The sequence below is a fragment of the Lonchura striata genome, chromosome 1A (assembly GCF_050655825.1).
Source record: "Lonchura striata isolate lonStrDom1 chromosome 1A, ASM5065582v1, whole genome shotgun sequence".
Taxonomy (NCBI): Eukaryota; Metazoa; Chordata; class Aves; order Passeriformes; family Estrildidae; genus Lonchura; species Lonchura striata.
The window spans coordinates 26,880,884-26,907,452 of NC_140741.1; the positions used below are offsets into that span (position 1 = coordinate 26,880,884).

Below are 26,569 nucleotides of genomic sequence, written 5' to 3' on the forward strand. Positions count from 1 at the left end.
GGATGGATTGCTGAGGCACTGCAGAGGAAAAAGAAGGCTCTGCTTTGTCATGTTTTGGGAGCTGTTGCTGTGTGTTTTCATGTCTTTAATATTATGGAGCAAGAAGGGATCCAGTGTGTGGGAAGGATTTTACAACTTCTGTCACTGTGTATGTACAAATTGGTCCTGCCTTCTAGTTTCTGGCAACAGATTGTGCTGCCCCCTCTTTGGAAACAGACACAGACTAGCCTCTGATTCCCAGAGTCTGGGAAGAATAGGTGGGAACAAATTGCACCTGTGTTTTGCCCTTGGCCTAGTCTTGGAGATTGGATTTGTTCCCAACAGGGAAGGCTTTTGTCATGATATTTCTCATTTCCTCACTTCTCTTCTTGTCAATGCTCTTCATCTCATTCAATTTCTGCAAAGTAGAAAGGGGGAGAGCTGAGTAGGGAGAAAGCCAGCAGCCTTTTTTTTCTTCTCTTGCCAATCTCAAGAATAAAAACTCTGTTTCCCTGATTAAGTTACATGCACAGATGGAAAGAAAGCTGGAAAACCACTATCCAACCTTCCCCAGATTCATGCCCGAGCTGTGCCATGAAGGGAAGCAGCTCTTTGCCCCCTTCCCTGCTCAGATATCAGAGAAGACTCTGCTTCATGATCTCTGACACATGGGATTCCCTTCATGTACTGTTCAGCCAAGGCCCTCGCATACCTGTGAGATTTCAGTGAGGATGATCCCTTGATACTTCTTGCCCTGTCCTAGAGCTTCCATCTCTTCCAGGAATTCCCTCCTCTCTTGAATTTCATTCTTCACTGGTGGATAGAGAGAAAGAACTGTGGAAACAGAATGCAGCCAAAAAGCAAGAAAACACATTTCTGTCTAGATCTGAACCCCCAATTTCCTAAAGTTCTGCTTGAACAGCAGCCCCATCAAGGCAGGGTGATATCTGCTGTAACACTCACCTTGCCCAACATGTCATCACAATACCTCAGCAGTCCCTTACATAATGGATATGTCCCCTCTGCCCAACTTCTTACCACTCCCTGACTCCCAGGAACAGCAGTTTTCTAGTTTTCTTTATGTAGACAATTCTCTTTTGCTTGTGGGCAATTTAACCAGTCAGTGGATGGAGACAGAACCTGTGACAGAACTTGTGACAAGTGTTGGAGACTACCAAGCATGTGTAAAATCAGCTGCACTAGCTCCCTGCAGCAGGGAGTATCCCTTTTGTATACACTGCTCTAGCAATGCCCATCTTTGTGCTGCCCTGGCTGGCAAAGGACTGCCAGGGCTGTACACACACTTTCAAGCACAGATTCAAGCACAGAAAGGTATTAGGCAGTGTTTTGCTATCCCAGTATACACTGCAGGCCAGAGTCTTTCACTGCCTCAAATTCTGCTTGATATTCAAGCTTTGCTAGTATAACTGCTGTGATCCTGGAGTGGAATGGCCCAAACTGTGGTCAGGCTATCAAGTGACCTGGTCTATGTTGCGTCATACTTGCTGGGAAAAGGACCAACAGTACCTGAGCTTGTTTCCCATGTACCCCTACACATCCCTAGGCTATTCCCCTGCCAGCAGGGTGCATTTTGTGTGGGCAGCCCATCTGCCAGCAAACCTCGTCAGTATAAGCTCTGTGAGGATGGCTGGATCAGAGTGTCACAGCAGCGAGTCCTTTCTCTTGGGAACTGGCCTTTGTGGCTCCTCCTGTAACATGCTTCAGGTTACTGGCAACACAGCCTGCCAGCCCAGCCCTAGGAGGGAGCTGGCTTCCCAGGCTTCCTGCCTCTCTCCTGGGGACATGACAACGTACATTCTTCAAACCGGTCAGCCTCAGCTATCTCCTCTTCCTTTTTCTGAATGAACACCTGCTCCACCTTCTCCTCCACGTCATCTTTCCCTGATGCTAAAATGTTCTGAAGTCTTCTCTTCTCCTTTTCCAAGTCTCCTAAGAATGCCAAAGGAAAAAAGCATTATTATTAGCACGTCTCCTCATGGAGGAGCCTGACCACGCTGCTTCCCTGCTAACTGTGCCAGAGGAAGTGTTTCATTAATGTCAGTCCATCCCTGGACTGTGTGCAAGCACCACATGGGTGTACAGCGCCCACCAAACCAACATCAGAGGTGTGGTTCACCTTTATGTGCTAAAAAATCACGTAGTGCCCCATCCTTACTCAGGGACTGTGCAGGTCGCTATCGCCTGTCACCCCCCAGCTGGCAGGCAGAAGTCAGCGAGCACTTACAGGAGATGTTCCCTCAGAGATCCATTTCTGAAACATCTTTGCAGACTGAGAGCATGAGGATGTGATACAGCAATTCAGATGCACTGCCACTGCTGAGATTGAGGCAGGGGAGGGACAGAAGGAGAAGAGAGGCTCTAGGCATCACCATGTATTTATTAGCAGTGTTCGCTGACTTACGTGTGGGCTGTGGCTTGAATTTCTCCCGGGTGTAGGCATCCCCTGCCTGGCAGACCCCGGCAGGTCGGAGAAGCGGTCTAGCTGGAAGCCTGTGTGGCTGACAGGCTGCTGGGGAGGAAACAGTTACTGGCTGTTTGCTGGATGGGGAGAATCTCTGAAGAGGCAGGGCATCTCCGCCTGGGGGACGAACCAAAAATAACAGCAAATCAGACAGGAGGGACTCTGAATGGATGGCTCTGGGCCATTACCAGCAGATCTACCTGTTGATCTATAGCAGCATCACAAACGAAGACCCCAGTGCCCCAGATGTCTCACCCTGGTCACTGGGCACGACAGACTGCGGTTCAAGTCACACCGTTACGCCTTGTTTCCTGGGCGACCCGTGGGGACAGCTCTCCCGCTTGTCCCCATGTGCCAGCAGCCGCTGTGCTGCTGGTTTAAAGCACTTGCCCATCCGAGCAGGCTCTGGGCGAATGCCGAGATGCAAAAGCTCCACACCACAGCACAGCAACTGGCAGGAGAGCCAGGGCGCCTCACTCACGTTTCACATAGGCCATCAGGTATCGCTTCTGGGAATGCGTCATCTGCAACTCCTCCATCATCCCTGAAAAACACAACGCGTCGATGAAGAGGCAGCAGAGCCGGGCTGGAGAACCCGCCCTAGGGTCACCTCCTCTCACAACCCCAATCCGAAAGGGAAGATGCGGGTTTAGGAGACTCCAACCGGGGCGGCAACACCGGCGACGGGCTCCGCCGTTACCTTTCACTAACTCCCGGGTGCCTGTGCTGTACCGGGCCGGCCTGCCCGCCGCCGAGAGCCCGCCGCGGCCCGGGCACCCTGCGGCCTCCATCGCCACGGGCGGCGCCCGCGCGGCACGGGGCAGCGGCGGCGGTCGCCAGGGCAACGGCCCGCGATGACTTCCGGCAGCGTCACGGCAGCGGCCGGAAGCTGCTCCCGGGAGCGCCGGTCCGGAGCGCCCGGCGGGAAACATGTCCGACAACGAGGACAAGTGCGAGCGGGGCGGCGGGCGCAGGGAGGGAGGGAGGGAGGGAACGGGGTGGCGGCGGCCCGACCACAAGTGCGACGCGTGTGTCTCTCCCGCAGCTTTGACGGGGATGACTTCGACGATGTGGAGGAGGACGAGGGCCTGGAGGACCTGGAGAACGCGGAGGAGGTGGGTGCCGCTCGCAGGGCCGCGCGGCTGCTGTGGCTGGGGTGGCCTCAGCGGCTCCCCCCACACCTCAGGGCCTCGGTGGCGGGTGCGGCTGAGCAGCGGCGCGGTCTGTTTCCCCCAGGAGGGACAGGAGAACGTGGAGATTCTGCCCTCGGGAGAACGGCAGCAGGCGAACCAGAAGCGGATCACGACCCCCTACATGACCAAGTACGAGCGAGCCAGAGTCCTGGGCACTCGTGCCCTGCAGATAGCGTGAGTATTGCCTGCTGTGTCCCCAGCACTGCTGCAGCTGTGCCTCCTTTTACACTGATTAGAGCTTTCCTCTTCCCTTAAAAATTCCCAGGTCTTCTGAATCCTTTGCATGACTGCCGAGCTTGCCTGTCACCCTCTGGTCAAACTGAAGCTTACTCTTTATTGCACCTGAAGTCTGTGTGTCTCTCCTTGCCTGAAACTGTACTACGCGTGCACAAAGAGGGAGCATTCAGTAGCCACAATGAGTTTTCCTAGATCACGGGCAAAATTACTAGGGAATGGGACAAGACAGTTCTGGTTTCTGTCTTTCTTCAGAGAGTCAGCATGGACTTGAGAGTTCGTGACTGGTTTGTGAAAGGTAATGTTTGAGATAGAGATGCTTCAAAATCACTTCAGTTGATACCTCAGGGCTGTAGGAATTGGGAGTGAACAAACCAACCTGAAATTTGTTCCAAATGCAGTTGCATTGTGGGTAGCTGTAAGGTTATTGAAGTATTTGCAATAAAAAGGCCTTATTTATAATAGACAATAACATTTAAAATTTACTTTAAGTGCTGTCAAGGCTGGCTGCTCTTAATTCATTTGACTTTTTAGATTTGTTTTAATAATAAATATTTAAAACGGTGTGCTTTTTGAGAAACTACCTTCTGAGAGAGAATGTTAGACATTGGCAAGGGTTTGAGTTTCATCTTGTTTATATCCACCTTCACAATGAGGCTTCTCTTGTGCATCATTTAGAAGCTCACAGGCAGGCAAGCTGTTCTTTGCACAGCCTGTGAAGCTGTGTTATGCATGTTCTTTCAGTTGGTGAGAGGCAAGAAGAATGGGGGGAGATAAAGGCTGTGCCAGGCCTTTAATCCACTCTGGCACTTGGTTCTGCTTCACCAGCAACTTCTACTTTCAGAACCCAGACCAGCAGCAGCTCCCATGGCCTCACCCACACATAACGTGAGCTTTCTCTGCCACCACTGTCCAGGTCATGGGTGTAGTCACAATCCTTTGCAAAATGCTGAGTTTCTTCTTCCAAGAGGTAAAATGCCTTGTAAATCCAGCCCTTCTCTTCTCCTGATCGAAGCCTGGGAGCTGTGAGCAGGTCAGAATGTAAACAATGTGTTGGAGCTGTAGAAGGTCTGCTCATTTTACAGCAATTGCAACCTTTTAATTGGATTAATTTTAGAACCATTCTTTTCTACATGTTTAAGTATACAGCAGAGGGTGACTAGGAGAGTGTGGATTTGACCAGTCACTGAGCTTGAGCTGGTTGGCAGACCCCTAGGGATGGGAGAAGAAGAGCACTGAAGTAAAAGTTTGGTCTGTAACCATCTGGGGGAATTTTCTCCTTCAAGGGCACAACAGAGCAAATCAGTTTTGCCAGGATAGCATCCCACCCCCCTACTTCATTGGCTGTTGTAGAGGTGACACAGGTAAGCAGGTGTTTAACTCTTCGTTCTCTGTGTTTTTGCTCAAGTGGCTGTTGATGTTTTTCCTAGGATGTGTGCCCCTGTGATGGTGGAGCTGGAAGGAGAGACAGACCCCTTGCTCATTGCCATGAAAGAACTCAAGTAAGTCACAGATTTTGTACTGATTTCTGTAAAGCCAGCAGTCCTCTCCTCATCCCAACATGTAGCAGTTTGTTCTAAGACAGCGTTATTTTCCATCAATAACAGTGAGCAAGTACTATAGTTGCCTTTTCCTTTCTTCATCTTGTAGTTTCTCCACAGCTGCTCTCTCCCAGACTACTTGCTCCTGCAAACTGATGATTACGAGTGCTCTGGACCTCTTCTACTTCATGTTCCCAGTATTATTTATTTCTGTGATGGGATCCCAAGGTCCTCATCTTTTGGGAAGTGATTTAATTTCCCAAATGGAATTGTTTTGAAGCAGCCAGCTGAACAGAACTGTGTTCAAATGAAGTGCTAGCAAAAATTAAAATAAGAGTTAGGCTGATGAGAATGTTTATTTCCTGCACCCTTCCATGCTTGGCTTCTTGTCCTTTCCCCCTGCTTACAGAAAGGTGAATAAATCCTTTCTGACTGCAGCAGAGGCAGCTTTTGGATGACCACTTGCAGGCCCACTTTTCCACAGCAGAACTCCCTGCTGTCCCACAGTTTTCCTGCATAGTCCAGGTCACATGCAAGCAGCTGGACACTGTTACTGATTAGGTCCCTGTCCTTAAACAAAATTAGCCCCCTGCTTCCCCAGTTTCTCAGTGCACGGAAACTGCTCTTGCAGATTTTTTATCTATGACAACTCCCTTTGGGCCATATTCCTGTCAGATCCCTGGGCTCAGACTGAGTTGCTTCTGGTCACTGCCTGTGTGCAAGTTCTGAAAAATAAGTCAGTGTGGTGTGTCCTGTTCTGTGCCAAAATTCAGTTGTAATTCTTGGCATCGGGGAGTTACTTTACTACTGGAAAAACAACCTCCCTGAATGTAAAGAAGTTGTGTTACTTTTCAAGTCTGATACAGTTAAAACCTGATGCCCTGGCTAGATTCCAGACTGGCTGATGATGCTTTGCTGACTTAAACTTGCTTTCATGAAGTTAAATTGTATTCAGAATTTTCTTGCTCTCTAATCGGAAGGACTATGAGCAGGTGCTGTGCTCCACCCCAGCTGTAACAGGTTTTGGCACCTGAATAGTCGCTGTTTCATGTATCCTTCTTGAAATGTATCTGATGCTCTCAGGATGCAAATTTCTCTGTAAATACCAGTTTGCCCTGGAAGTTCTCAGAATTCTGCCACTAAAAATAGTGTTGTGTGGGGAAAAACCTTCTGTCAAACAAGGAGTGGATTTGTTCTTCAAATCCCTGGATTTATATTTTTCCCCTGTACCAAGGTTAGATGCTTATTGTTGTCTCTTAACGGGTTCAGATTGCTAGGCTCAATTCCTGCAGGAGCATCAGAGGTCTGAGAGGTCTTGGGTGTTCATAGTCTGAGGGTGCTGAGTGCTTTGCATCTACAAATGATGGAATTTTGTTGGGACTTCGCTATATAGTATCAAACACTGGTGCTGCACAGCTCTCAGTTAAATCTGATGAGCTTATTGGAGCCACCAAGCACCTCACTTCCATCACCTGCTGAAGTGATACGGTGGAGATTCTGACATTTCTGTTCATCTCTCTCTTCCTTTCAGAGCACGCAAGATCCCCATAATCATCCGTCGTTACCTTCCAGATGGGAGCTATGAAGACTGGGGTGTGGATGAATTAATTATCACAGACTGATCAGATTCCAGCCATTGTTTTTGGTTTTGCATTTCCAGGGTTGTTTCTAATTTTGGGTAGTGTTTCTGTAAATAAATTCTAGATCTCCCTATTTTAAATTAAATGTATTTGGGGTTTTTTGCCCTCTGATTTTCTCTTTCAAACCTATATGTCTGAGAGGTTACTTTCTTAGCTGTCTCCACCAGTCTGGGTATTTTTTTTTTCTCTGTGTGTCATGTACTGTTTCAGTAAGATTAGGGAGCCGAGTGCAATGCTGTTTTTTCAGCTTTCTTACACTGTTGAAGGCCTCGTCTTTTAGTTAGGCCAAAGTGTGCAGTAACTCCCTCCTCTAGAACTGCTCCTCCCTGGTTTCAGGACTAATGCCCAATTAAACTCCTGCTGTACAGAAATGCTCCGGCAGGTACTTTGGCTTCAGAAAGACTCCAGCCTTCAGCCACTGTCCCTTCTTAAAATAGGAGTGCGGAGACACCTCCATTGCTTCCCCCTAGACAGTTGGCCCTTTGTGCCCTGAACAGGTTGCTGTGGAAACCCCCAATTTCCTCTTTGGCCAGTGCTGACTGTGGGGCTTCTCAGGAGTATCGTAGAGCAGCTCTCATCAAGCCACCTATTGTTTCCCTGCTCCCTTGCTGCTTATCAGAAGTGGGGATCCCCTTTCAGTGGCACTGCCCCAGCCGGAAGCGCGGCCGCCCCTCGCTGTCCCACCAGCTCAGCAGGTGTGGGTTGTTGTTGCACTTGCTCCTGGTGCAGCTGTTCTCTGGCACACGGTGGAACTGAGGTCCTGGGGATGGACAAGCCATCTCAGTTTAACATACCCTGATGATTCTTACAGTGGCACAACTGCAGCTAAATCCTAGACTTCCTTTGATCTATATTGTGGTGAAAGATCAGTCATCTGTCCCCTTCAGGTACCTGCACTCTCACCTCTGATGTGCTGGGAGGTAATGTGCTTGAGTCAAGAGTTGGGTGGATGCCTTACAGTCTGCAAAGGCTTCCAGCCAGCTGCAGATTTTCATCACTTCACCTAGTTTTTGTTTCTTGATCTGTGTACTTCAAGGTTCTTTCTCTGCATGTGGAAGATCTGAGCTTGAGCAGAACACACCAAATTTTCTCAATTATCTTGCTAATAAGATCTCTCAGAGGTTTTGGTTTCTATTTTTAAAGAGAAGGAGGAAGGTGCACCTCACCTATGGTTTCTGCCTTATATTTTTTTGTGCTCTGGTCCAGAAATAATATTTCTGACTAGTTTGTGTTAAAGCTTGTACTTATATATAAAGTGATCATGCTCCATGTGTGGTTGGTGCCTGCGCATGAGCATCCATGTCCTAAAGGGAATTTATACCCACCTGCCTGGGAACTTGGCTCATGTAACAGCCATGAATGTCATTCTCTTACTGCTTCCTGTAAAAGCACCAGTCTATCATTCCTCTCTTGTTGTGCACAGGAAGGGCTGGTTTTGGAGGCAATAATGCAAGAGCTGAATGGGTCCCTGGGTGAAATGACAGGTCAAAGGGGATGTGGAGACGTTTGCAGGTGCACGGAGGGGGTTGACTGTGAAGAACGCAAATGCTTCCTGGTCCAGGCCACCCTTACCAAGAAAAGGTTAATTTGCAGCACTGTGGCCTTCAGCTTTCTCCCCCCACCCTCAGTGGAATCCTTTAATCACGTTGGTGCGGTGAAATTTCAGCCCTGAAATGGTGCCTTTGTGCAATCGTTTTGGCGTCTGCCATGGAGCGCGGAGTCGTTTTCTTGTCCTTTTTTTTATTTTTTTTTAAATGGCTTCTTTGTTCCCTACTGGACTCCCCTCCCCAGGCTTGCATCTGTATCAGATACAATTAAAGGGATAGGGAAGGATGCCGGGAGAGCTCCTACTAGGCTGCAGGAGGAGTGGTTAACCCCTCTGTTACCAGTGGTATTCTCAGTACTGTCTTACTTGCAACAACCCCCCTCTATGAGAGGCTTCTCCTTCCACTGGTGAATGGTTGAGGCAGAGCGCACTCACTTTCCTAATTTGCTTCTTGAAGAGCTGGAGTACTTATGTGATATTAAGAACTTTCTTTTCCTACTCTTCTGTTCATCCATGTTGTGTCACTTCTCTCTCCCACCCCTGTAATCAGCTTTCATACCTATAATTCCACCATGTCTTCCCTTCCTCCCTACCTGTGCTTCTGACTTGCTCAGCAGTGCCCTTCTGGGCTCTTCCCACAGCCTGCGATTTGAGGTATAGGTTTCTCCTCCTCTCCATGAATGGTCAGTCCTATTTTGCATGGAATTCTTTACCTGACATCACTATTATTAGATTAATTAAGCTATCATGCTGTGGATGCTCTTGGCCCTATACAGAACTTCATCCAAAGAGTGCTATGCTTTTTAAAAAGCTTTGAACATTCCACAGTTCCTAGATGTTCTGCTTACTCTACTCACCCATAAAGTGTTTAGTGAACAGGAACTCACTGCATCTGCTCACATGCACCAGTGTTGAAGCCCTTTGGAATCAACTTGTAATTGTTGGGAGTGTCTGTGGTAAACGGGCTTCTATCGTTCTGCCTCAAGAGATGTTCTTAAGCAGAGTGATACCTGCTACACATTTTTCTTTCCAGACAGGTTCAGTTACCCTCCCAGGATCTGACTATTTACAGAATATCTTCTTCAACAAGTGAGGAAGTGTATGCATGTATTCTGGAATATACTCTGTGTGTATGAGTGTTTGTGTTTAGGTTCTTGCTTGTGGGAGGCAAGAGGGTGGGGAGTTGAATTTTTACAGAGGAATTACTGGCTGCTTCCAAAATACACGAATTTGTGGGGGGGGGGGGAAAGATTTTTGAAGGTATGTTACCTGCTACCTGGTCATAAGTAACCAAGATGAGAAATCCCACACCTCTATCCTAGAGAGGATTAGTAATTGCACTAAGAAATTTTTGGGTGAAGCATGTGCAAAATAGTACTCTTGATAGTGTGTGCTGTATCTCATATGAAGAACAGAAATCAGTGTTAGTGCTTTTCTCATGGAAGAAATTACTGGAGGTGAGGTGTAAACAGAAGGTGAGTTTCATATCCATGAAGAAGTCTAGACAGCCAGTCAGAATTGTACCTGTGTCCTCTTCCTGAGAGGCAGAGGAAGGCTGTACACAGGATTTGTGTGTGACCCGTCATACATGTGCTGGGGGAAAAAGCAAGAGACTTGCAAGGAAGAGGTCGAAGAAACCCAGACATATGAAAATGAAACTTATAAGTTTATTATTCCATATGTTTAATGCAGAGTTAATGGTGCTAGGATGGCACAGAGACTGAGGAAAGGGAGGTAGGGGAGGAAGGTGCTACTTGCATAAATAAGGGGACAGGGCTGGAAGAGGTTACATGCGTACGGGGAGCAAACATTCTACGTGATCTTTTCAGACACCACAAGGATAAGTCATCTGTAGCTAAGGGAGGCAGGAAGGGCACCTGACAGTCATATCAACAAAGGGATACAGCAGCACCCATCACAGTCCACATTTAGTTAAAGTCTCTTTCTAGACTGGAATATGCATTGAAAAGTCCCACAGTATGTCTCTGCAATCAACTGCCAGGAATCATATTTGCCTGTGGCAATTTTTGTGCCAGTTCAGTCCCTGGCATGGCAAAACACCCCAGCCCTAGAGGTGACAAAGGAGAAGCAAGCAGACTGTCTTCAGATGCTGGGCTGAAAAAAGAGGTTGATCTCTAAGAGATAGTTACTTCCAGTTTGAAACCCAAAGACATAGAAGATTACTTTGCACCTAAATATGCTTCTTTCATAATCCGAGATTGGGTCTGTATCTACTTTGCTTAAAGCCACAGGAGTATCTTTCCATTCTCAGCATAGATGGGATGGAGGTGTTGGCTGACTGGGAGACATGATGGACGAATGAGTTCAGCCTGGGTTTGGAGTGGGAGCTCAAAGAGTACTGGAATCAACTTGGGGTGTTGACAAATGCATTGTAGCTTTCTTGGTGCCTCTTCATTTCATGCAGACACTGTCAGATATGGAAGAGCAAAGGCCAGGTTTGCTCAGAGGTTGTTTGGGGTTCTGAAGAGATTAGAAGAGACTGGGAGGCCAGAAATGCCAGACATGAATGATACAGAGTAATTTTAAAAAAGGAAGATTCACCCATAGCACCATAATGGTTCATTGGTCCTTCCCCACCTCTTCTCTGCCTTCATATATGAACACGTGTGTGCACACAGGCTGTGATACAAGTAATGCTAAGACTGACCCTGCTGTTCCCAAATCCCACGTACTGTTCAGGCAAGCCTTCAAATCTCCATTCTGGGAAGAGTGTGGGATTAAACAGAGGCAGGATGGTAGGGAGAGGTGGGGAGAAAAGCTAGGGTGCGGCTGTGGAAATCAGCAGGGAAGCAAGCGTAGGTTGGTCTTCCAAGGGGTTCAAGATTCATGCATGTGTGAATCTTAGGCAGGACTGCTGCACAACGCTGATTGCAAGGAAGCCGGCCATACCATCCTCCCTAGTGCTCCTTCCGTGACACATCTGCCAAGGCTGAGCGACCACCCAACACCTGCAGCAGGTGACAAAGTGTTGGCCATTGTGGCCTGTTGGAAACACTTGCAAACTCCCTGGAGCAGTGTGGGAGGGGAAGGAAAGGACAGTCTCTCTCAATGTGCAGTCCAGGGTGCGCACAAGAAAACCCACCACAGACCAGTCATTCCATGTCTAGAATCCTCCTCATCTAGAAGGCCAGTAAGGCATCGCAAGCCAGCCATGTGGCCTGTGTGAAATTGGTAAAGGGCAAAAGGATGATAAACCTTCCTCTAGGTGGGTGTGCCAGCAAGAGCTGGGATCAAGAAAGGCACTTTTGTATGCTTGGTGGGTTCTGGTGGCTGGATGGCACTGAGTGACCTTGGAGTTCGGAGGCTCTTCTGCCTGTGCTGATTCTTCGGAGCCATTCCGTCGCTGCTTCGGTCACTGTTCCCCATTCCCTATGGTCTGGAGAGAGTTGTGTACACAGGCTGTTCCCAGTGTGTGGGGCTATGGGACTGTGGCACGGAGGGTGCAGGATCAGAGATGGCAGTGTAAAGGGGACGTTGGGAAGGTCCCATATAGGAGAAGGCAGAGTAGAGGCCAGAGGCTTGGGTGGAATGGCTGTAGTAGGGTCCCGAGGGCTGGTGGTCTGGGTAGTCAAACTGTGGCCTGGAGATGGAGGGGAAGGCCGAGCCGTAGTGGGGCAGACTCAGGGATGTGTAAGCAATCTGGGAGGTGGAGGGCTGGTCAGTGTAATGGCCTCCAGGGGTGGACCCCTCTGTTTTCACCTGGGCCTTTGAGTCCACCACCGATGAGGTGGCGGTGGACAAGGAGACTCCATGCTGCTTGGAGATCCAGGCAGAGTGTCCGCTGGCCGCAGCCAGGGCGCTCCCGAGGCCGTAGCCAGCAGCAGCCGCTGCTGCATAGCCCCCGACATGGCCTGGGTGACCAGCGTGTCCGTTAGGCGGCAGGTATTGATCAAATTCATTGACATCAAAGGTCTCCATGTTGGACATCACCTCATGGCTGATCTCCCCAATGTCCACATTTCCAAAGTCAATGTGTGGCTTTCCCCCTTCCCCCAGGGAACGTCCTTCTCGTTTGGAATCGGCTTTGCCTGCCTGCATCTCGGTCTTAGGGGTGGTAGGAGGTGTGGGGGGCCCATGGCTCTGACCTGCAATGTGAAGAATATTTTGAAAAGGAAAAAAAGAGAACAGGTGAGTTACAGTTTTATGACTTGCTGTATACACAACCCATCTCTGTTCTTCCCAGTATTCCAGCAGCTGTCTAGACAAGAAATAGACAAAACCAAATCTCTATATCATCTTGTAGAAAAAAGGGAGGATGCAATGATATCTTGCCTGACTAGAAGAATGCAAGTGCCTCTGAAACTCAGGCATGTCCCTGTACTGCTGATACCAGCAGTCTGCTGGGTCATGAGTAAGGTGTGAGTTTCTGACTTGGCTGTAGTCTGTCAAGAGATTCACTGAGACCCCAGACTCACCTGAGGAGTGTTCCGGATGACCATCAGACATGGGCGACCCTTCGCCGGGATGCCTGTGATCCAGGTGGGCATTCTTGTAGTGGGCCTGGATGGCAGCAGCCCCACCAGCCTCCCCTTCTACCTGGCCTTCACCCTCGCCCTGTGTGGCCTTGCCATTTTTCCGCCGGCGGGGCTGGTACTTGTAATCAGGATGGTCCTTCTTGTGCTGCATCCTCAGCCGCTCCGCCTCTTCGATAAAGGGCCGCTTGTCGCTTTCGTTCAATAACCTGCAGAGACCGAGGTGGTAAAGAAGAGGGAAAGGAGTGGGGCAGGTCCATCAGAAAAAAACACCTATGCTCAGTATTGTGGCATAGGGTGTGTAAATCCAAATGCCAGGATGTTGCCCCATGGAGGGTACTTCCCAAAACAATAGGACAAACTTAGAGTGTTTCCATGGAGACAGCAATGCTTTCCTTCTTCTCCTTAGTCATTTAACCCTGCCACCAGTTGGTGCCAGTGCTGGATGCCCCTTCCCCACCTGTGTGATGCTTCTCACTTGAGTAAGTCTAACTTACCCTTTCTTCCATTGCCAAAGGGCTAAACGCAGGCTTTTGTAGTTGTGTTAAATAAGTTTGGACGAGCTGCTTTTAAAAACTTCAGGAAAATTAAGGGCAGTTGCAATTGTCCTTTGGACAAAGGTAGTGTACTCCCTGTAGTGCTGAGTGCCCCATATCTCTTGCTTTTCCCCAGACTATATTTGTTCCAGGTTAACCTCACCCCTTCTATAGGCTCTGCTCCTAGTTTGAGGCTGTATTGGAGCACCAATAGCAGCAATTGATATTGGCTCCACAGGGACCATGTAAAGCAACCCTTAGTCATCTTGAAATATTCTAAAAGGGAATTTGGAAGTTTGGAAAGGGCTAGAAACCCTATCAGAAAGAAAATTTGGAAGGGCTAGAAAGTGTGTACTCCACTATTCCTGGAGCTCCTCCTCACCTCAGACATGGATAATGCAAAAGGTTGAAGCACAAAGGACCAGCCTTTCTTGAACTTGGCCAAGCAGTTGTAAAAACTTTAGCCGCTAATTTGCTGGCTTTGTAGAAGTAGATGACCCTTAGCCTCTGGATGAAAGGGACGGCAGAAATGTAAGCTACTTCTCTGTATTCCTGCTAGATCATGGGCTGCTCTAGTTAAGGCTCTCTGAGGAAATGGTGAAATGCACAGGCAGGATTCCTCAGAGCACTTGAAGAGAAGATCAAACTCATTGCTCAAGCCTTTTGCAGCATTTCAGCTGTAAGCACTTCAATTTCATAGTATGATTTTCCTCCTCATGTTCTTGTGACTCAAGGTCATCCTGCCTCCAACCAAAAACTAGTACTCTTAGAAGGGACTTGTCTTCTCATGACTGGGAACTCCAAACAGCCATTAAGAATGGCAGGGCTCACAAACAGCCAAAAAAAAAATCAATTTATGTTATGTCCCCACCTTTTTCTCCCCAGCAAAAGACCTACATGGCGATGGGACTGTACCAGCATCTTGGCACCCCCGAAGCCCTTAGCACTAAAATGTGACCAATTCTGTTTAGCTGTAGGCTCTCAGGAAGATATAAAGGTCAGAACTGACCTGAAAAACTGAAGATGAAGAGGAGGTATGCTCAAGGAACACACAGGTAAATCTAGTGGGTGATCAGATTACCAGCAAGTAATGGGTTGGTCTCTAAACACCCTTTTCCCCCCTACGCCTTGTGCATTGCCTCGGCTGGTAGACAGAAGGTGTGTGGCATGGTGCTGTCCTGGGTTCACTCCAGTCAGCCTGAGCAGGTTGTGGCCACACACCACATTCCTCCACTGCCTTAATCCTGGAGATTAAAGCAACTGAGCTACCATGAATCCAGCACCAGCTTTCCTGTCTCCCTCCCACCACTGTATAGCATGCTCACAAGTCCTAGAGGGCTCTAATCCCTCAGCCTGTGCTGCTCCAGAGACCTGCAAGGGTCAATCCTCATAGGCCTTGTGGACTGGGAGCAACCTTGCCTTGGCAAAACCTTCATCCTTACAGAACTTGGGATATGGAGAATTAAGGCAAAACCTGCAAAGCTCAGCCTCTGAGATCTATCTTGTGGATGGTGTGAAACAGAGACATTGGAGGATACACAGGTGTCAGGTCCCTGCCCTCTGAGCTATGCTGAAGTGCCTCACCTCCTCTCTCGGTGACAGCAGCCCATGGGTAGTGCCACCAACAGGATGGAGGCAAGTCCACTCCCCACATCTTTGCCTTCTCTCTAAGGCTGCCTGCTCCCTCCTCCCTCCCACTGGGATCAGAATTCAAATCAGCTTTAGCAAAGTGAAACTGGTGCGAGCAGGCAAAGGCCAGGAGATTGGGGGGATTTGGATTTCACTTGCTTCCTGCCCTCCCCCTCCTACCCCCCACGCTCTCTAGGCCATAATGCAAAGGAATCTCGCACGGGCAGAGAAGTTACGGATCACAGAGCAAAGCCCTTCATGGGGCTTATCCAAGCCTGACACCAAATGCTCACCCCTGAGCCGAGGGGAGAGGGGCAAGCATCCAGCGCCACGCTCTGGGAGGAGAAAGAAGGGCTAAAACCTTCCTGCTTGCCTCTCAGAGCCTCCCCATCTGCTGCCTGGCATGGCACTGCTCCGTGTGCCAGGCGCCTGGCTCAGCAGCCAGAGGCCTGACCCTGGCTGGGGGCTCAGCTGCAAACAACTCGGTGCGGTGATGGGCTTGGCCACTGGAGCTGATGCAAGGCAAGCGCTGGCTGGGAGCAGAAAGCCGCCCTCCTACACATCCATGGCCCTAGATTTTGTGGGCATGAACTAACTCCCTGGGTGTTGCCACCCTCACGCAAAGATCCCTCCATCAGGGCCCCTTGCTCCTCCCTACTAAGCCTTCCTCCCCTTCTTCCCATGCCTCCCTTGTTTTCAGCCCTGGAGGTGGTGCTGGCTGGCATTTTGGCTGGGAGTCATGCTGACATTTTCAGCAGCCAGCCTCCATTTGAGAGCTGTTCCCTGTCCCACCCTGGGAAAAGAAACCATTCAAGGACAGATTTTGTGACCATCAAGCACATAAACTCTCCCTTCTTTTTTAGTATGTCCCATTTATTGTCTACACCCATCACACACCCTAATGGGTACAGAGTGGAGAAAGCGGATGGGGCCATAAGCCCCCTGGCATCATGTTTGGGGTCAGACAGGTAATGTGGCCATCAGGGCATATCCTGCAGCCTCTTCCAGTGAGGGCTGGTGCCTGTGGAGGACATGGCGGTGCAAATTCTGGGCTTTAAAAAAGTCCTGGGCTGTTGCATCCTATTTTGCAGGTGCCTCTCAAGATTTTCATCCTTTTCCATCCCCACCCAGTGCCGATTGCTGGGGATGTGCTTGGTTTAATGGTGGTCTGCAGGGAGTCCCTGTGGTCACCAGCCTTTGCCTTTAACCCACACTTTATAAGCTCAGAACAGCCAACATTTTCCAAAGCAACAAGCCTTGGCAGTAAGGTTTCGGTGGCCCCCTTTGCAAGGACATTCATCAAAAGTGTGAGGCTAAGCCATCCAGAAAAAAATCCTGTCTGCTTGCAGCTGTACCCATGTGTAGGAGCTATACCTGGGGGACAGTGTAGATAAGGCAGTGGGAACCTCAGCAGAGGAAGCCCAGCCACACCATGACTGGAAGGCGAGGCTCTGGACTACTATCCTGGTAACCTTTGGGCCACCTCCTCTGGAGTTTTGTGATTGATATTTCCCCCCAGCTTCACAGAAATACACATACATACGGCCAGATATTGACTGTATCCAGCTTGCTGTGTTGTGTGATCTCCGTAGGGGCTGGCACGGCTCGGAGAGCCTCAGCATGCACTAGGAAAGGAGATATTCAAGAGAAGCACCCAGCTGGCAAACTCAAGAGCTTGCAACAACCCTGGGCCTGACCCCACAAGCTTCTCATCTGAGCAATGCTACCTGCCTGTATTGTGCCCCAAGAAACACACAGAGACCTTGTCCATTGTCTGGTGGCAATGTCCTGCTGCTCTGAGTCCCATATGGCCAGCAGTGGGGGCCATGTCCTGGGAGCAGGGAGGCATGTGAGTGCATGACTGTGGGCATGGGCTGGGGGCTCTGTCTCCCTGTGCTCTGAGTGCAACACCTATAGAGATTTCACTGCTCTGCTATATTTTCTAGGAAAATGCAGCATCCGGAGGGAGACACCATTGCTCTAAAATCTGGCAAAATTTTGCAGTAAAGGAGTGATATCTTGAAATCAACATTTCAGGAACAAAAATGGTGGGTCCCTGCCCCATCACCCCCTCTGTTCAACACAGCTTCACAATCCAAAGGCTGGCAGCAGAGCCCCAGGTTAAAGCAAGTGCTGTGGTAAAAAGAAGGCAGAGGAGATCCAAGCAGGAAAGATCAGATGAGACATTCACAATAAATGCTCTGCCTTTGACTTCCCAAAGAAATCCCTCTGCTGGGGTTACATTAGACACTCAGGAGTCACAGTAAACAGGCTGACATAGCAGAGGGAGAGTCTAATGCCCAATGGGTTGGTTTCTTGTGAGCTAGGCAGTTTGAAGCCAGGAATTAATAGCTGCTAGAGAGTGTGTTTTGAAGCTTCTGCTTCAAAAAATGTATCTTGGCTCACCCAAAACTGAGGGCTTCCTCTATGAAATGGTGTCCGGGTGTGAGAATGAGATGGCTGTTTGCATGAGCCTTGGTTTGCGTTGGTTGGCGTGAGGCAGGGGGCTGTGCTGGGGACTTGTGGCAGCAAGTAGATGGGGTTATCAGTGGAGAGTGTCTGATGGGAAGGATGCGGCGCAGCCAGCCTGACACGTCTGGCTCCAGCACAATGGCTCTGCACACTCATGGGCTGGCTGCACTCGATGAGAGCAGCCTATGGATCTGCTAGAGGAAGGAGGGGAGGCTACTTGAAGGACCCGGGATCTGCACAAAGTGAAAATAGGTGCACAAACGGGTGGTGCTAAAGGAGAAGTGTATGTGTGCTAGTGAGAAGGGAGGGCATCCCTCTGGGTGCAATGGAAGATGGGGTTTGTTTGAGCCAGCATATTCCAAGAGAGCCTGCAAAGGCTGGAACTCTTGCAGGTCTCTTCCTCTCTGCTAAGCCTCAGCCCCTGTTTCTACCTGTGTCTCTTCTTGTCCATCTCACTGCACTTGCGTGGCTTGCCAAAACTGGGACCATACAGGGAAAGACGGGTGTCAGGCTCTGACTGCCTGTCTCCTTTCCCCTGACCTTCCTTCTCAGATGTAAATTGGTTTCCCTCTTGCTTTGTGGCACTGACCATAAAAAAAACCCTGTTAGTGCTGGGATCTGAGTTCAGACAGGTTTGAGGCAGCCACCTGTGACTTAGTTCTTAAGTCTTGAGCTCAGCCAGTTTACTGCTAGTGCACAGCTGAGCCCTACAGGGAAGGTGAGCCAAGAAAGCAAGATCTCCCCAGGCAGTCAGGCAGGGAGGACCAGAATGACAGTGTCCCCATCAGGAACAATAGGGAAACATAGTAGGAAACACATGGAAAGGGCATCTGCCCAGGACAGAGGTGAGCTCTGCTGCGGAAGAGCTCCCTACATCCAGCCACCACTCTAGCTTCAGTCAACAACTGTGCCTCCTGTGAGGGGGTTCACCGCACAGAAGTCCCCTCAAGGGACACCCCTTCCATCCTGCTGAGTCTCCATCCTTCCACATAACTACACAGTCCTCTAGAGGACACCTCCAGACCTCAGCCAAGAAGACAGAAGGCTGACCTAACGTTTTACTACATATGGGTGAAGTGGCATCCTGTTGCCACTTTTCTCTGGTTTTCTGTTTCTTTTTAACTGCTTTCTTACCAGCCCACCTTCCACCAGTCTCTCTTACCTCCAGAGCTTCCCCAAGGTCTTACTGAGCTCGGCGTTGTGCAGGTGCGGGTACTGGTCAGCCAATTTCCTCCGGGCAGCCTGTGCCCAGACCATGAAGGCATTCATGGGCCGCTTGACATGGGGTTTGCTCTTGTTACTTCCATTGACCCGGACGGGCATGGGAACCAGGGTCCAGTCATAGCCGCTCAGCACCTGGCTGACTGCCTCGCGAATGCACACCGGGAACTTGTCATCATCCGCCTCTGAGTCTTGCTGTTCCTTCTTCACCTTCCCCATCTCCCCATTCCCAGAGCCACTGAGGTGCGGGGAGTTGTCTGATGCCATGGAGGGTCCTGGGGAGAGGCAGTGGTGGTCTTCAGAGCCCACTGGGCTCATCTCCACCTCTGAAAGGTCTTGGTCGTCAGCCATCGTTGCTCTCAAGCCTTCCCTCTTCCTTCTTGCTGTCCTTCTCACTGGGGAGGGAAGGGAGGAAGACAAAAACAAAGGAAAGATAGGAAAAAAGGAGGAAAGGAAAGAAAATGAGAAGCAACCACCAAATCTGAAAGGGACTCCAAGGTCTCTGAAGAACTGACCACGAGACAGGGGCTGCTCAATTAAAGCGCAAGCAACGCAATTGCTGTGCACACCGCAGAACCCGTGATCAGTGGGGGTGGGGATGGGTCGGGGCCCCTGATTAATTGGGATATTGCTCCCTATCTCTGCAATCATGTGAAGCTGACATGTGGGGAAGGGGCTGATGAAGGTTGGGGGCCTGAAAGGAGAGAGACATGCACCATTCTGCCTGGGCACAGCACTCCACAGAGGAGTGGAATGTGGAGGACAGCCACCAAACTTGTGTGGGGAAGTGCCCCTTTATTTCAAAGACACGCAGTGAAATGTCTGGGGGGAAACAAGGGAGGGGAAGCACCGACACCGTATCTATAAGCCAGAAGGGACTGATACCCCAGTGCCAGGGAACCTGAGCGGGTGGCACCACCACGCAGAGAACCAGCCCAGGCCTGGGATCCACACCCAGAGACCCTGATTCCAGCTGTGAGAAAGTGCTTCTGCGGGGACATTTCATCCCACGTTCTCACAGCTGATAAACCAAAGGCATAAAATACATCTATACTTCATCCACACATACCCTCCAGTATATGCGTATGCATACTCACATTCATGTATCTATATCTGTATCTGTATCTCTATCTCTATCTATATCTATATCTATATACACCCAGACAAAAACACAACCAAGTTTAACTTTGAGACAAGACATAGCTTTGGGTTGACTGTCCCATATGCTCCACCTTTCTCCTTCTGTTTGCAGTCACCTCTAAAAGTCCCTGCTGCTGTGCAGCAGTTCCCCCCTAAGAGAAAGAAACACTCTAAAAATAAAGGCCTCTCTATACTCCCCATCTAGAAATAAATTTAAAAAAAAAAATGGAAGAAGAAAAAATAAAACAAAAAAAGTGATGGAAAAGCATGCCTCTGGCTTAACCGGAAAAAAAAAAAAAGACAGTGCATAGCAAGAGCTGCTGTCCCTCTAGTTTCGGAGGGCAACACAGACTCTTGTTTGGGAAAATGAAAAAAGGAAAAAAGGAAGAGAAATAGAGCAGGGGGGAAAAGTGTGAACAAAAGTGTGTGTGTGTGCAAGCGAGCTCAGGTAGGAAAACTTACATTGCTGGCCGGTGTGCCGTGCAAATCCTGCGAGGGCTGTGATTTGTATCCCAATAGCCCCCCTGTTCTCTCTCCCAGCCCCAGTGGTGTCGGGGCGCGCAGCACGGGGAGGCTCTCAAGCGAGTGCCATTCCTGGAGGGAGGCTTGGTTTTTACTAATACCCCGGCTGGATGTCTCTAGCTGGCTTTGCTGCTTAGCACCGGGGGAGGGAAGGGCGGAAGGTGGAGCCAAGCACTCCTCAGAGCCAGAACACGGTCAGCCAGGGACGGCGGGGAGGGGACACAGGCAGCCCCCCACCCCACCTCAGGCACCAGTACATTCCCTGTTTTCCATGGTGCCAGCTTCTTCATGAGAATTGCTGGCATTGCTGCTCTCAGTGGCATGGCCACCCCAGATATGGTGCTGGAGGATTCAGCCCTGGCAGGTTGGGGTGGTGGGATGCTGGAAGGGATGTGGGTGGTTTGGGGAGAAGGATGTGCATCCTCAGGATGGGGGGTCCTCCTCCTTCTCCCTGATATCATGGTTACTCCTGAAGGATCTAGCACTCCCCATGTACTAAATGAGTCCCTAGTCCTCATCACAGAGTCGCATGAGGATTTCTCTATGCTGAAACAAGTTGACCTGGGACCCTGGGTCCAGGCACTGTGAAAAGGGCATCATTCAGACCTGTATCTGCAAGGTAGGGAAGGGGATGCAGGGGATCAGAAGTGTTCTGAGGGTGAAGGACATCAGGTCCAGGGAAATGCCATGCTGCTGGACAGTGGATATCAGTTTGAGCCTTCTTAAGATTTTTGCACTCTAGGGATGGGCTCTGTGGGATCTTGCCAAGACAAGCAGATGCTGCTTCCTCCAGCATTCTGAGCTGCTCCTATAGGCAAATGTGGTCTCACAAGGAAAATGGGGTTTCCTAATGAGAAGGACTCTCACATTTGCTCATCCTCATTCTTGCCGCTTGTACACTGGGACACGTAATAGATCTCAGCTCTCAATGGTTTAGAATGCTCTCCCTTACATCATCTGTTTTCCAGCTCACTTCCCACATGCCTCTGGTAGCTGGTTTCTTCAATTTCCTTTGTTACCAGGGCTTGTATAGTCCAACACCAACTCTGCAACCATGAGAAGTCATCCACAAAAATTCTGATGATCTCCTATGGTAGCAATGAGATAAACCCAGCTCCTGCCCCAGCTCCCTGCTGGAGACCCAACCGAAAGACATTTCAGTGCTAAGTCAGAAAATACAAAGAGATTAATGCATATGACCCAGGCAAACAGTTTGGAGGGATTTCAAGAACATTTTCTACTTCTATAACTGATATTCACTCTCCAGAAGCTTTGTGTTAGAAAAACCCAGAAAACCACTGGCTGGTACCACATGAACTGTGAGGGAACCAGTGCCAAGGATGGTGCTGAGCACCTGAGCTAAAGCCCTCAGAGCAAACCTGTGGGACTGTTTGCTGCCCCTGCAAACTGGCTGACAACTTAGGGCTGCTTCTCTGCATGCCTGGTGCTGTCTGGAGTAAATAAAGCTCTGAAACCATAGGGTGGCTGCAGAGAAAACCTCACTAAATCCCAGTGAGAAGCCTTTACTGACCAGAGCTGGGAGGGCAAAATGCCCATACCACTGGGATCAAGCAGGGAGCTCTGCCTAAACAGGTTGCTTGCACCCCACAATAAAAAATAACTGTCAAGGGATCATCTCCTACCTTTCTTTTCTTCAGTATTACCTACTCTGGAAAAAAAAGATGGGTTCAAATACTTTTCTTCTCATTATGCCTTTTTCCCTTTGGAAGAGAGGAATGTGAGTGTGTTTTTGATGACAAGAAGACCCAACGGAGATCCTCACACAGCAGTATCGAGGCCCTGCTTTCTTGGCCAAAGCAGCAGCTGATCAACCTCAAGTCTTGCCATTTGGGATGAGTTTTCTCACCAACAGACACCCCAACTGTAGTTGGCACAAGAAGAGGACTCAAACCACAGATGGGCAATTTGGCAGCTCACCCTCAGTCTGGCATGCAGATGACCAGCAAAAACAACTGAGGCAAGGTCAGTTCCTTCTCAGTTGTCTGTGGCCCACTGGATCCAGAGTCAGTGATACTGCAGAGCTCATGGCACCTTCCTCCAGCCAGTAAGGGTCATCCTCAATCTACAGGGGCCCTGCATAGGAGTGTAGGAGAACTGGAACTGGAAGTTTGGTCTCCTACCCCTCAAGAAGGCAGCCTCTGCTGAGAAACACTGCCCTGCTTGTTTCCCTGGCTGCAGCCAACCTCCAATCTGAAGCAGGGAGGGAGAATGACACAGAAAATAGCCAGAAAATGGTGTTTATTTGCTCTCCCTTCAGGTGACCAGTTCCTGTGGATTCCATGGGAAAGAGGCAGTGTGGCAGAGATTTCTTGTTTTCCTCTGGAGTGGGCATACAGGGTGCAGGGCTTCACATGGTAGGGAGCGATAGGCCAGGGGTCCTCTCGTGTTTTGCTGGAGAGGATCCCCAGTCAGGAGACAAAAAAAAGAGCCCCACAAGGCACTGAGTACAGTTTACAGCCTGCTCAGCTCGCACCCAGAGTGCAACAGGTAAACTCTGCAGGGAGAACAACTCCCAGCTAGGCAAGAAAGGAATCAGACCTAGAAGGGATTTCAGCAACCTCCAGGGCACTGGACCAGTGTTTTTCCCACTGCTCAGCATTCTTGTCAGAGCCTGCTGCCAACAGCCAGGAGCCAGTCTGTGCCTTGTTGCAGAGCTATGGGTGGCTCAGCTGCAGAGAGGGGTGTCCTCAAAGGAGTGTGTACCAGCCACACAGTCTCTGCAATCTCAGTGTCTCCTTGTATTTACATGTTGAGCCAGGTGCTTTTCCCCTCCATTCTGCTTTTCTTGTATTTTGTCTCCTTTAGTCCTGCCTCCACGTTTGGAATTCTCCTTTATTTTGCAGTTTGTTTACCCCTTTTTTCAGCCCCCTCTCAGAACACCGAGTGTTTGTATATCCTTGTCCAAGTCTCTTCCATCCACGTGTCCTGTGTTCACACCTCTCCCAAGGATGATAGAAAAGACACCCTCCTCCAGGCTGGCTGCTTGGTGAGCAAGGAGCATCATTGCAGCAGCACTTGCTTGGTAGGGTTTCAGCAAGAGGACCACATTGGTGGGACACCTCCTCCACCAGGGTGGGACTGTGGAGGTTTCAGGGGAGGGGTTTTGCTAGATGACACCTACCCCCTGCACCTGTGGTGAGGGAGGAGTCAGAGGGGAGAGCCTGTCCACAGCAGAGGAGCAGCAGGATCCCCAGCACGAGAGCCAGCTTTTGTCCCCTGCCCAACTCGGGGGCACAGCGCCGGTATTGTCCCAGGACTGCCTGGGAAAATGGGAGGGGTTCCCTGTGAAATCTTTCCATACAGTAAAACAGCGTCACAGCTGGGGAGCAAGGAGGGGACGATACAGACATTCGAAAAAATACACATACACACCCCCCAGCCAAACAATACCCACAGTGTGCTGAGGGAAAGGGAGACCCATGAATTGGGAGTTTGATAAGGATTTTCTCCCGCGCGCGCCTGCTCTCTCAACAGCCCCTTCAGTTTTCCCAACAACCCCCCCCACCCCCCCCTCCTTCCCTTTCTGGCTTTCTTGTTTGGGCCTTAAACAGTGCACAGTCTTTGTTCAGGATACAGGTGAATGACAATCATGTGATTAACACACACTCACACACACACACACACGCACGCACATAAAAAGCATTTTAAGAGCGTCCAGCTTGTTCCAGACCCAAAGACGGGAGAGGAAGCCCAGGCTAGGAGGAGCTGAGGCAGCAGCAGTGGCCAGGATGGGGACAGCCACTGGGATGGATGAGCGGGCACCACCTCCTCTTTGCAAAATCCCCTTCTTGTGGAAGTGGGCACGTGAGACAATGAGGGGCAGGTGGTTGGGGGGGTGGGGGAATGGTCTGGGATTTGGGGGTGGGAGGGGGTCTTGCACCTGTTGTCTTCTTGCCTGTGCCAGGCAGGTTGGTGTGGATTTGCTGTGGCTGTATCCCCCCTGTGATGCTGTGGGAAGGACAGGGAATGGTCATAACAGTATCACGTTAGGGAGGCAAGCTAGATATCTTACACCAAAGCCAAACCCTTGTCCTGCCCTATCTCCAAAGTGGAATTGCATCTTTGACGGCATGAAGCTTGCTGCTGCTGCCTGACATGGATGGTGGGCATGACTTGGTGAGGAAGAGGATGGGGACAGCCCTCCTACTGGAAAGAGGGTCTGTCTCCCTGCCCATGATGGAGAAAGAGGGAGGCAGAGGACCAGGCAACCCAGTTGGTCATGGGAGGGTTGAAGATGTCAGGGACAGCTGACCCACACTGGAAGTCCTTCTGTCCCAGTCAGAAATAGTATACCAAACATCCACAGTGCATGTCCCCTTCGGTGTCAAGATGCCACTGGGCCTTATCACACCTCATCATCATGGCCATGGGATAGCTGGGAAGCTCATTACTCAGTCCTGGGGGCGAGTAGAACCTAGTGGCCAGGTGGCCCCCACAGAAGAAGTAATGAGAAAATTGGAAAAACTAGAAAGGTTTCAAAGCACTACTCTTTTATTTGATGATTGCATAAGTGTGATGCTCTGAGAAAAAAAAAAATCAGGGAGGAGCAAAGGGAAAGACCACTATAATGTCTGGAAAACCTGTGAGTCTGCAGATGGTCTGACTCGTGAGACATCATGGGACATGACTGATGACAGCCTGAGAGAGATCAGGACCAGGTCGTACCCTTTGCTGGAGCACCCAAGCCCAGCCCTGTCTCCACCACTTCCTCATGCCCTTCTCTCCAAATTCCTCTCCCATCCAATGTCTTGACTGCTCTCCCAGGCTCCCAGAGTGTGGGTCATTTTCAAGGCTTGTCCACGAACAAGAGGAAGCAGAGGGTCCCCGAAGGCCATGTTGGTGTCACCCTCCTCAATTCTGTGTCAGCCACACTCTCCAAAGAGCCCTTTGATTTGCCTTGTGCCATAGACTGCCTTCCAGCTGAGAGCTGGGCACAGAAACCACTGCTGGGCTCTGATCTTCATCGCCCCTCACTGTTCTTGGCTGACGCTTCCACTGTTTGTCCTAGACCCTTCCAGGTGCCTCTGAGCTTCCAGTTGATGGACTGGTTGTTTGCAATTCAGCCTGAGGAGAAAAGAAGTGGTGTGGGTCAGTCAGGAAATGCAAAGTGCTGCCTGCAGCCCTGTGTTTTGGTAGCACCATACAGCATCCATGTGGTAACAGGATAGCTGCAGGGACTGTGCAGGAAGTTTTGCCATAGGATTTCAGGGGAAACACAAGGCAGCCAGTGCCTGGAGTTGTTTACTGGTGGACTGGGCTGTTTGACAATCCAGTGTCCTGTGCAGGCAGCTAAAGAAATGTCACTATCACAGAAAATCCTTCTCCAGGATTATCATTCTGCATGGGCAACAAAGCCTGGATGGTGCTGGTTGGTGCATAACTCTGCACTCCCATCACCTCAAGAGGGGGTGGGAGTCCTCAGGAAGTTCTCTGGGGACTGGGTCTGGGATGTGGTTGCAGAGTCCCTCCTGGCTCCAGAGCAGGAGTAAAACCTGTTCTCTCTCCAAGGGATGCTGCGGGATGCCACATGTGCAGGATACCACAATGTTGCTGCCACTGGTGTATGGCCTTGATGTGGCCAAGCAGACTTTGCTCAGATGTATTTTTTGATCTAAAGCAGTGGATTACAGTGCCAGCTGCTCCAGAGAGGAGGTGAAGGGAAAACCTTGTGGAAAGTAGGGAGGAGAATAATTTGTGAGCATTGCAAAGATCCCAGGCAGCTCTCGGCCTGTCATCTTGGCCAGTCTAATGTTTCATGGGCACGGCAAGGACCTGTGATGGCTAAACAGGACAATTTTCCTGCATTACTCAGGTCTGGGAAGATCAAAGAGGAGTGGGGCAAGCATGTCTGTCTGCTACCTGCTTTGATAGATGGCACAGAGCCTGCCTGGCTGTTAACCCCTGAATGTCCTGCTGAAGA

The 26,569-nt window shown here is 50.0% G+C and overlaps 3 protein-coding genes across 6 annotated transcripts; 1 reads left to right on the plus strand and 2 right to left on the minus strand.

Annotated features, from left to right (window-relative positions):
• Positions 1-52: 52 nt before the first annotated feature.
• Positions 53-3,314, minus strand: C1AH22orf23 (chromosome 1A C22orf23 homolog). Of its 3 annotated transcripts, none has more exons than XM_031503683.3 (6): positions 3,162-3,314; positions 2,943-3,005; positions 2,402-2,578; positions 1,795-1,929; positions 692-792; positions 53-397 (listed from the first exon to the last, which is right to left on the minus strand). In XM_031503683.3, the coding sequence occupies exons 1-6, from the start codon at positions 3,250-3,252 to the stop codon at positions 293-295; spliced, it is 672 nt and encodes a 223-aa protein (XP_031359543.2). In that variant the 5' UTR covers positions 3,253-3,314; the 3' UTR covers positions 53-292. The 3 variants fall into 3 exon arrangements, with proteins under 3 accessions (XP_031359543.2, XP_085425382.1, XP_085425381.1); XM_085569256.1 differs by having other exon boundaries at positions 692-813; XM_085569255.1 differs by having other exon boundaries at positions 2,943-3,267.
• Positions 3,315-3,373: 59 nt separating this feature from the next.
• POLR2F (RNA polymerase II, I and III subunit F) lies at positions 3,374-7,198 on the plus strand. The gene is made up of 5 exons (XM_021553960.4): positions 3,374-3,411; positions 3,507-3,576; positions 3,698-3,828; positions 5,319-5,390; positions 6,961-7,198. The coding sequence occupies exons 1-5, from the start codon at positions 3,392-3,394 to the stop codon at positions 7,049-7,051; spliced, it is 384 nt and encodes a 127-aa protein (XP_021409635.1). The 5' UTR covers positions 3,374-3,391; the 3' UTR covers positions 7,052-7,198.
• A 3,064-nt stretch (positions 7,199-10,262) lies between these two features.
• SOX10 (SRY-box transcription factor 10) lies at positions 10,263-20,777 on the minus strand. 2 transcript variants are annotated; one of them, XM_021554030.3, is made up of 4 exons: positions 20,569-20,777; positions 18,908-19,361; positions 13,052-13,317; positions 10,263-12,721 (listed from the first exon to the last, which is right to left on the minus strand). In XM_021554030.3, exons 2-4 carry the CDS (start codon positions 19,315-19,317, stop codon positions 12,006-12,008), a joined length of 1,392 nt encoding a protein of 463 aa, XP_021409705.1. In that variant the 5' UTR covers positions 19,318-19,361; positions 20,569-20,777; the 3' UTR covers positions 10,263-12,005. The 2 variants fall into 2 exon arrangements, with proteins under 2 accessions (XP_021409705.1, XP_021409704.1); XM_021554029.3 differs by lacking the exon at positions 20,569-20,777 and having other exon boundaries at positions 18,908-20,562.
• Positions 20,778-26,569: the final 5,792 nt, after the last annotated feature.

What these genes read in the sequence shown, in the direction of transcription:
- C1AH22orf23 (XM_085569255.1), bottom strand. Translation starts at nt 3,252, where the DNA reads ATGGAGGCCGCAGGGTGCCCGGGCCGCGGCGGGCTCTCGGCGGCGGGC. An exon ending in ATTCAAGCCACAGCCCACAC is followed by an intron (nt 1,930 to 2,401) that starts GTAAGTCAGCGA and finishes TGGCATTCTTAG; the next exon opens with GAGACTTGGAAAAGGAGAAG. An exon ending in GGCTGACCGGTTTGAAGAAT is followed by an intron (nt 793 to 1,794) that starts GTACGTTGTCAT and finishes TCTATCCACCAG; the next exon opens with TGAAGAATGAAATTCAAGAG.
- SOX10 (XM_021554029.3), bottom strand. Translation starts at nt 19,617, where the DNA reads ATGATTGCAGAGATAGGGAGCAATATCCCAATTAATCAGGGGCCCCGA. An exon ending in ACCTTGGGGAAGCTCTGGAG is followed by an intron (nt 13,318 to 18,907) that starts GTAAGAGAGACT and finishes CGGTCTCTGCAG; the next exon opens with GTTATTGAACGAAAGCGACA. An exon ending in TCATCCGGAACACTCCTCAG is followed by an intron (nt 12,722 to 13,051) that starts GTGAGTCTGGGG and finishes TTCACATTGCAG; the next exon opens with GTCAGAGCCATGGGCCCCCC.
- POLR2F (XM_021553960.4), top strand. Translation starts at nt 3,392, where the DNA reads ATGTCCGACAACGAGGACAA. An exon ending in ACCTGGAGAACGCGGAGGAG is followed by an intron (nt 3,577 to 3,697) that starts GTGGGTGCCGCT and finishes TGTTTCCCCCAG; the next exon opens with GAGGGACAGGAGAACGTGGA. An exon ending in ATTGCCATGAAAGAACTCAA is followed by an intron (nt 5,391 to 6,960) that starts GTAAGTCACAGA and finishes TCTTCCTTTCAG; the next exon opens with AGCACGCAAGATCCCCATAA.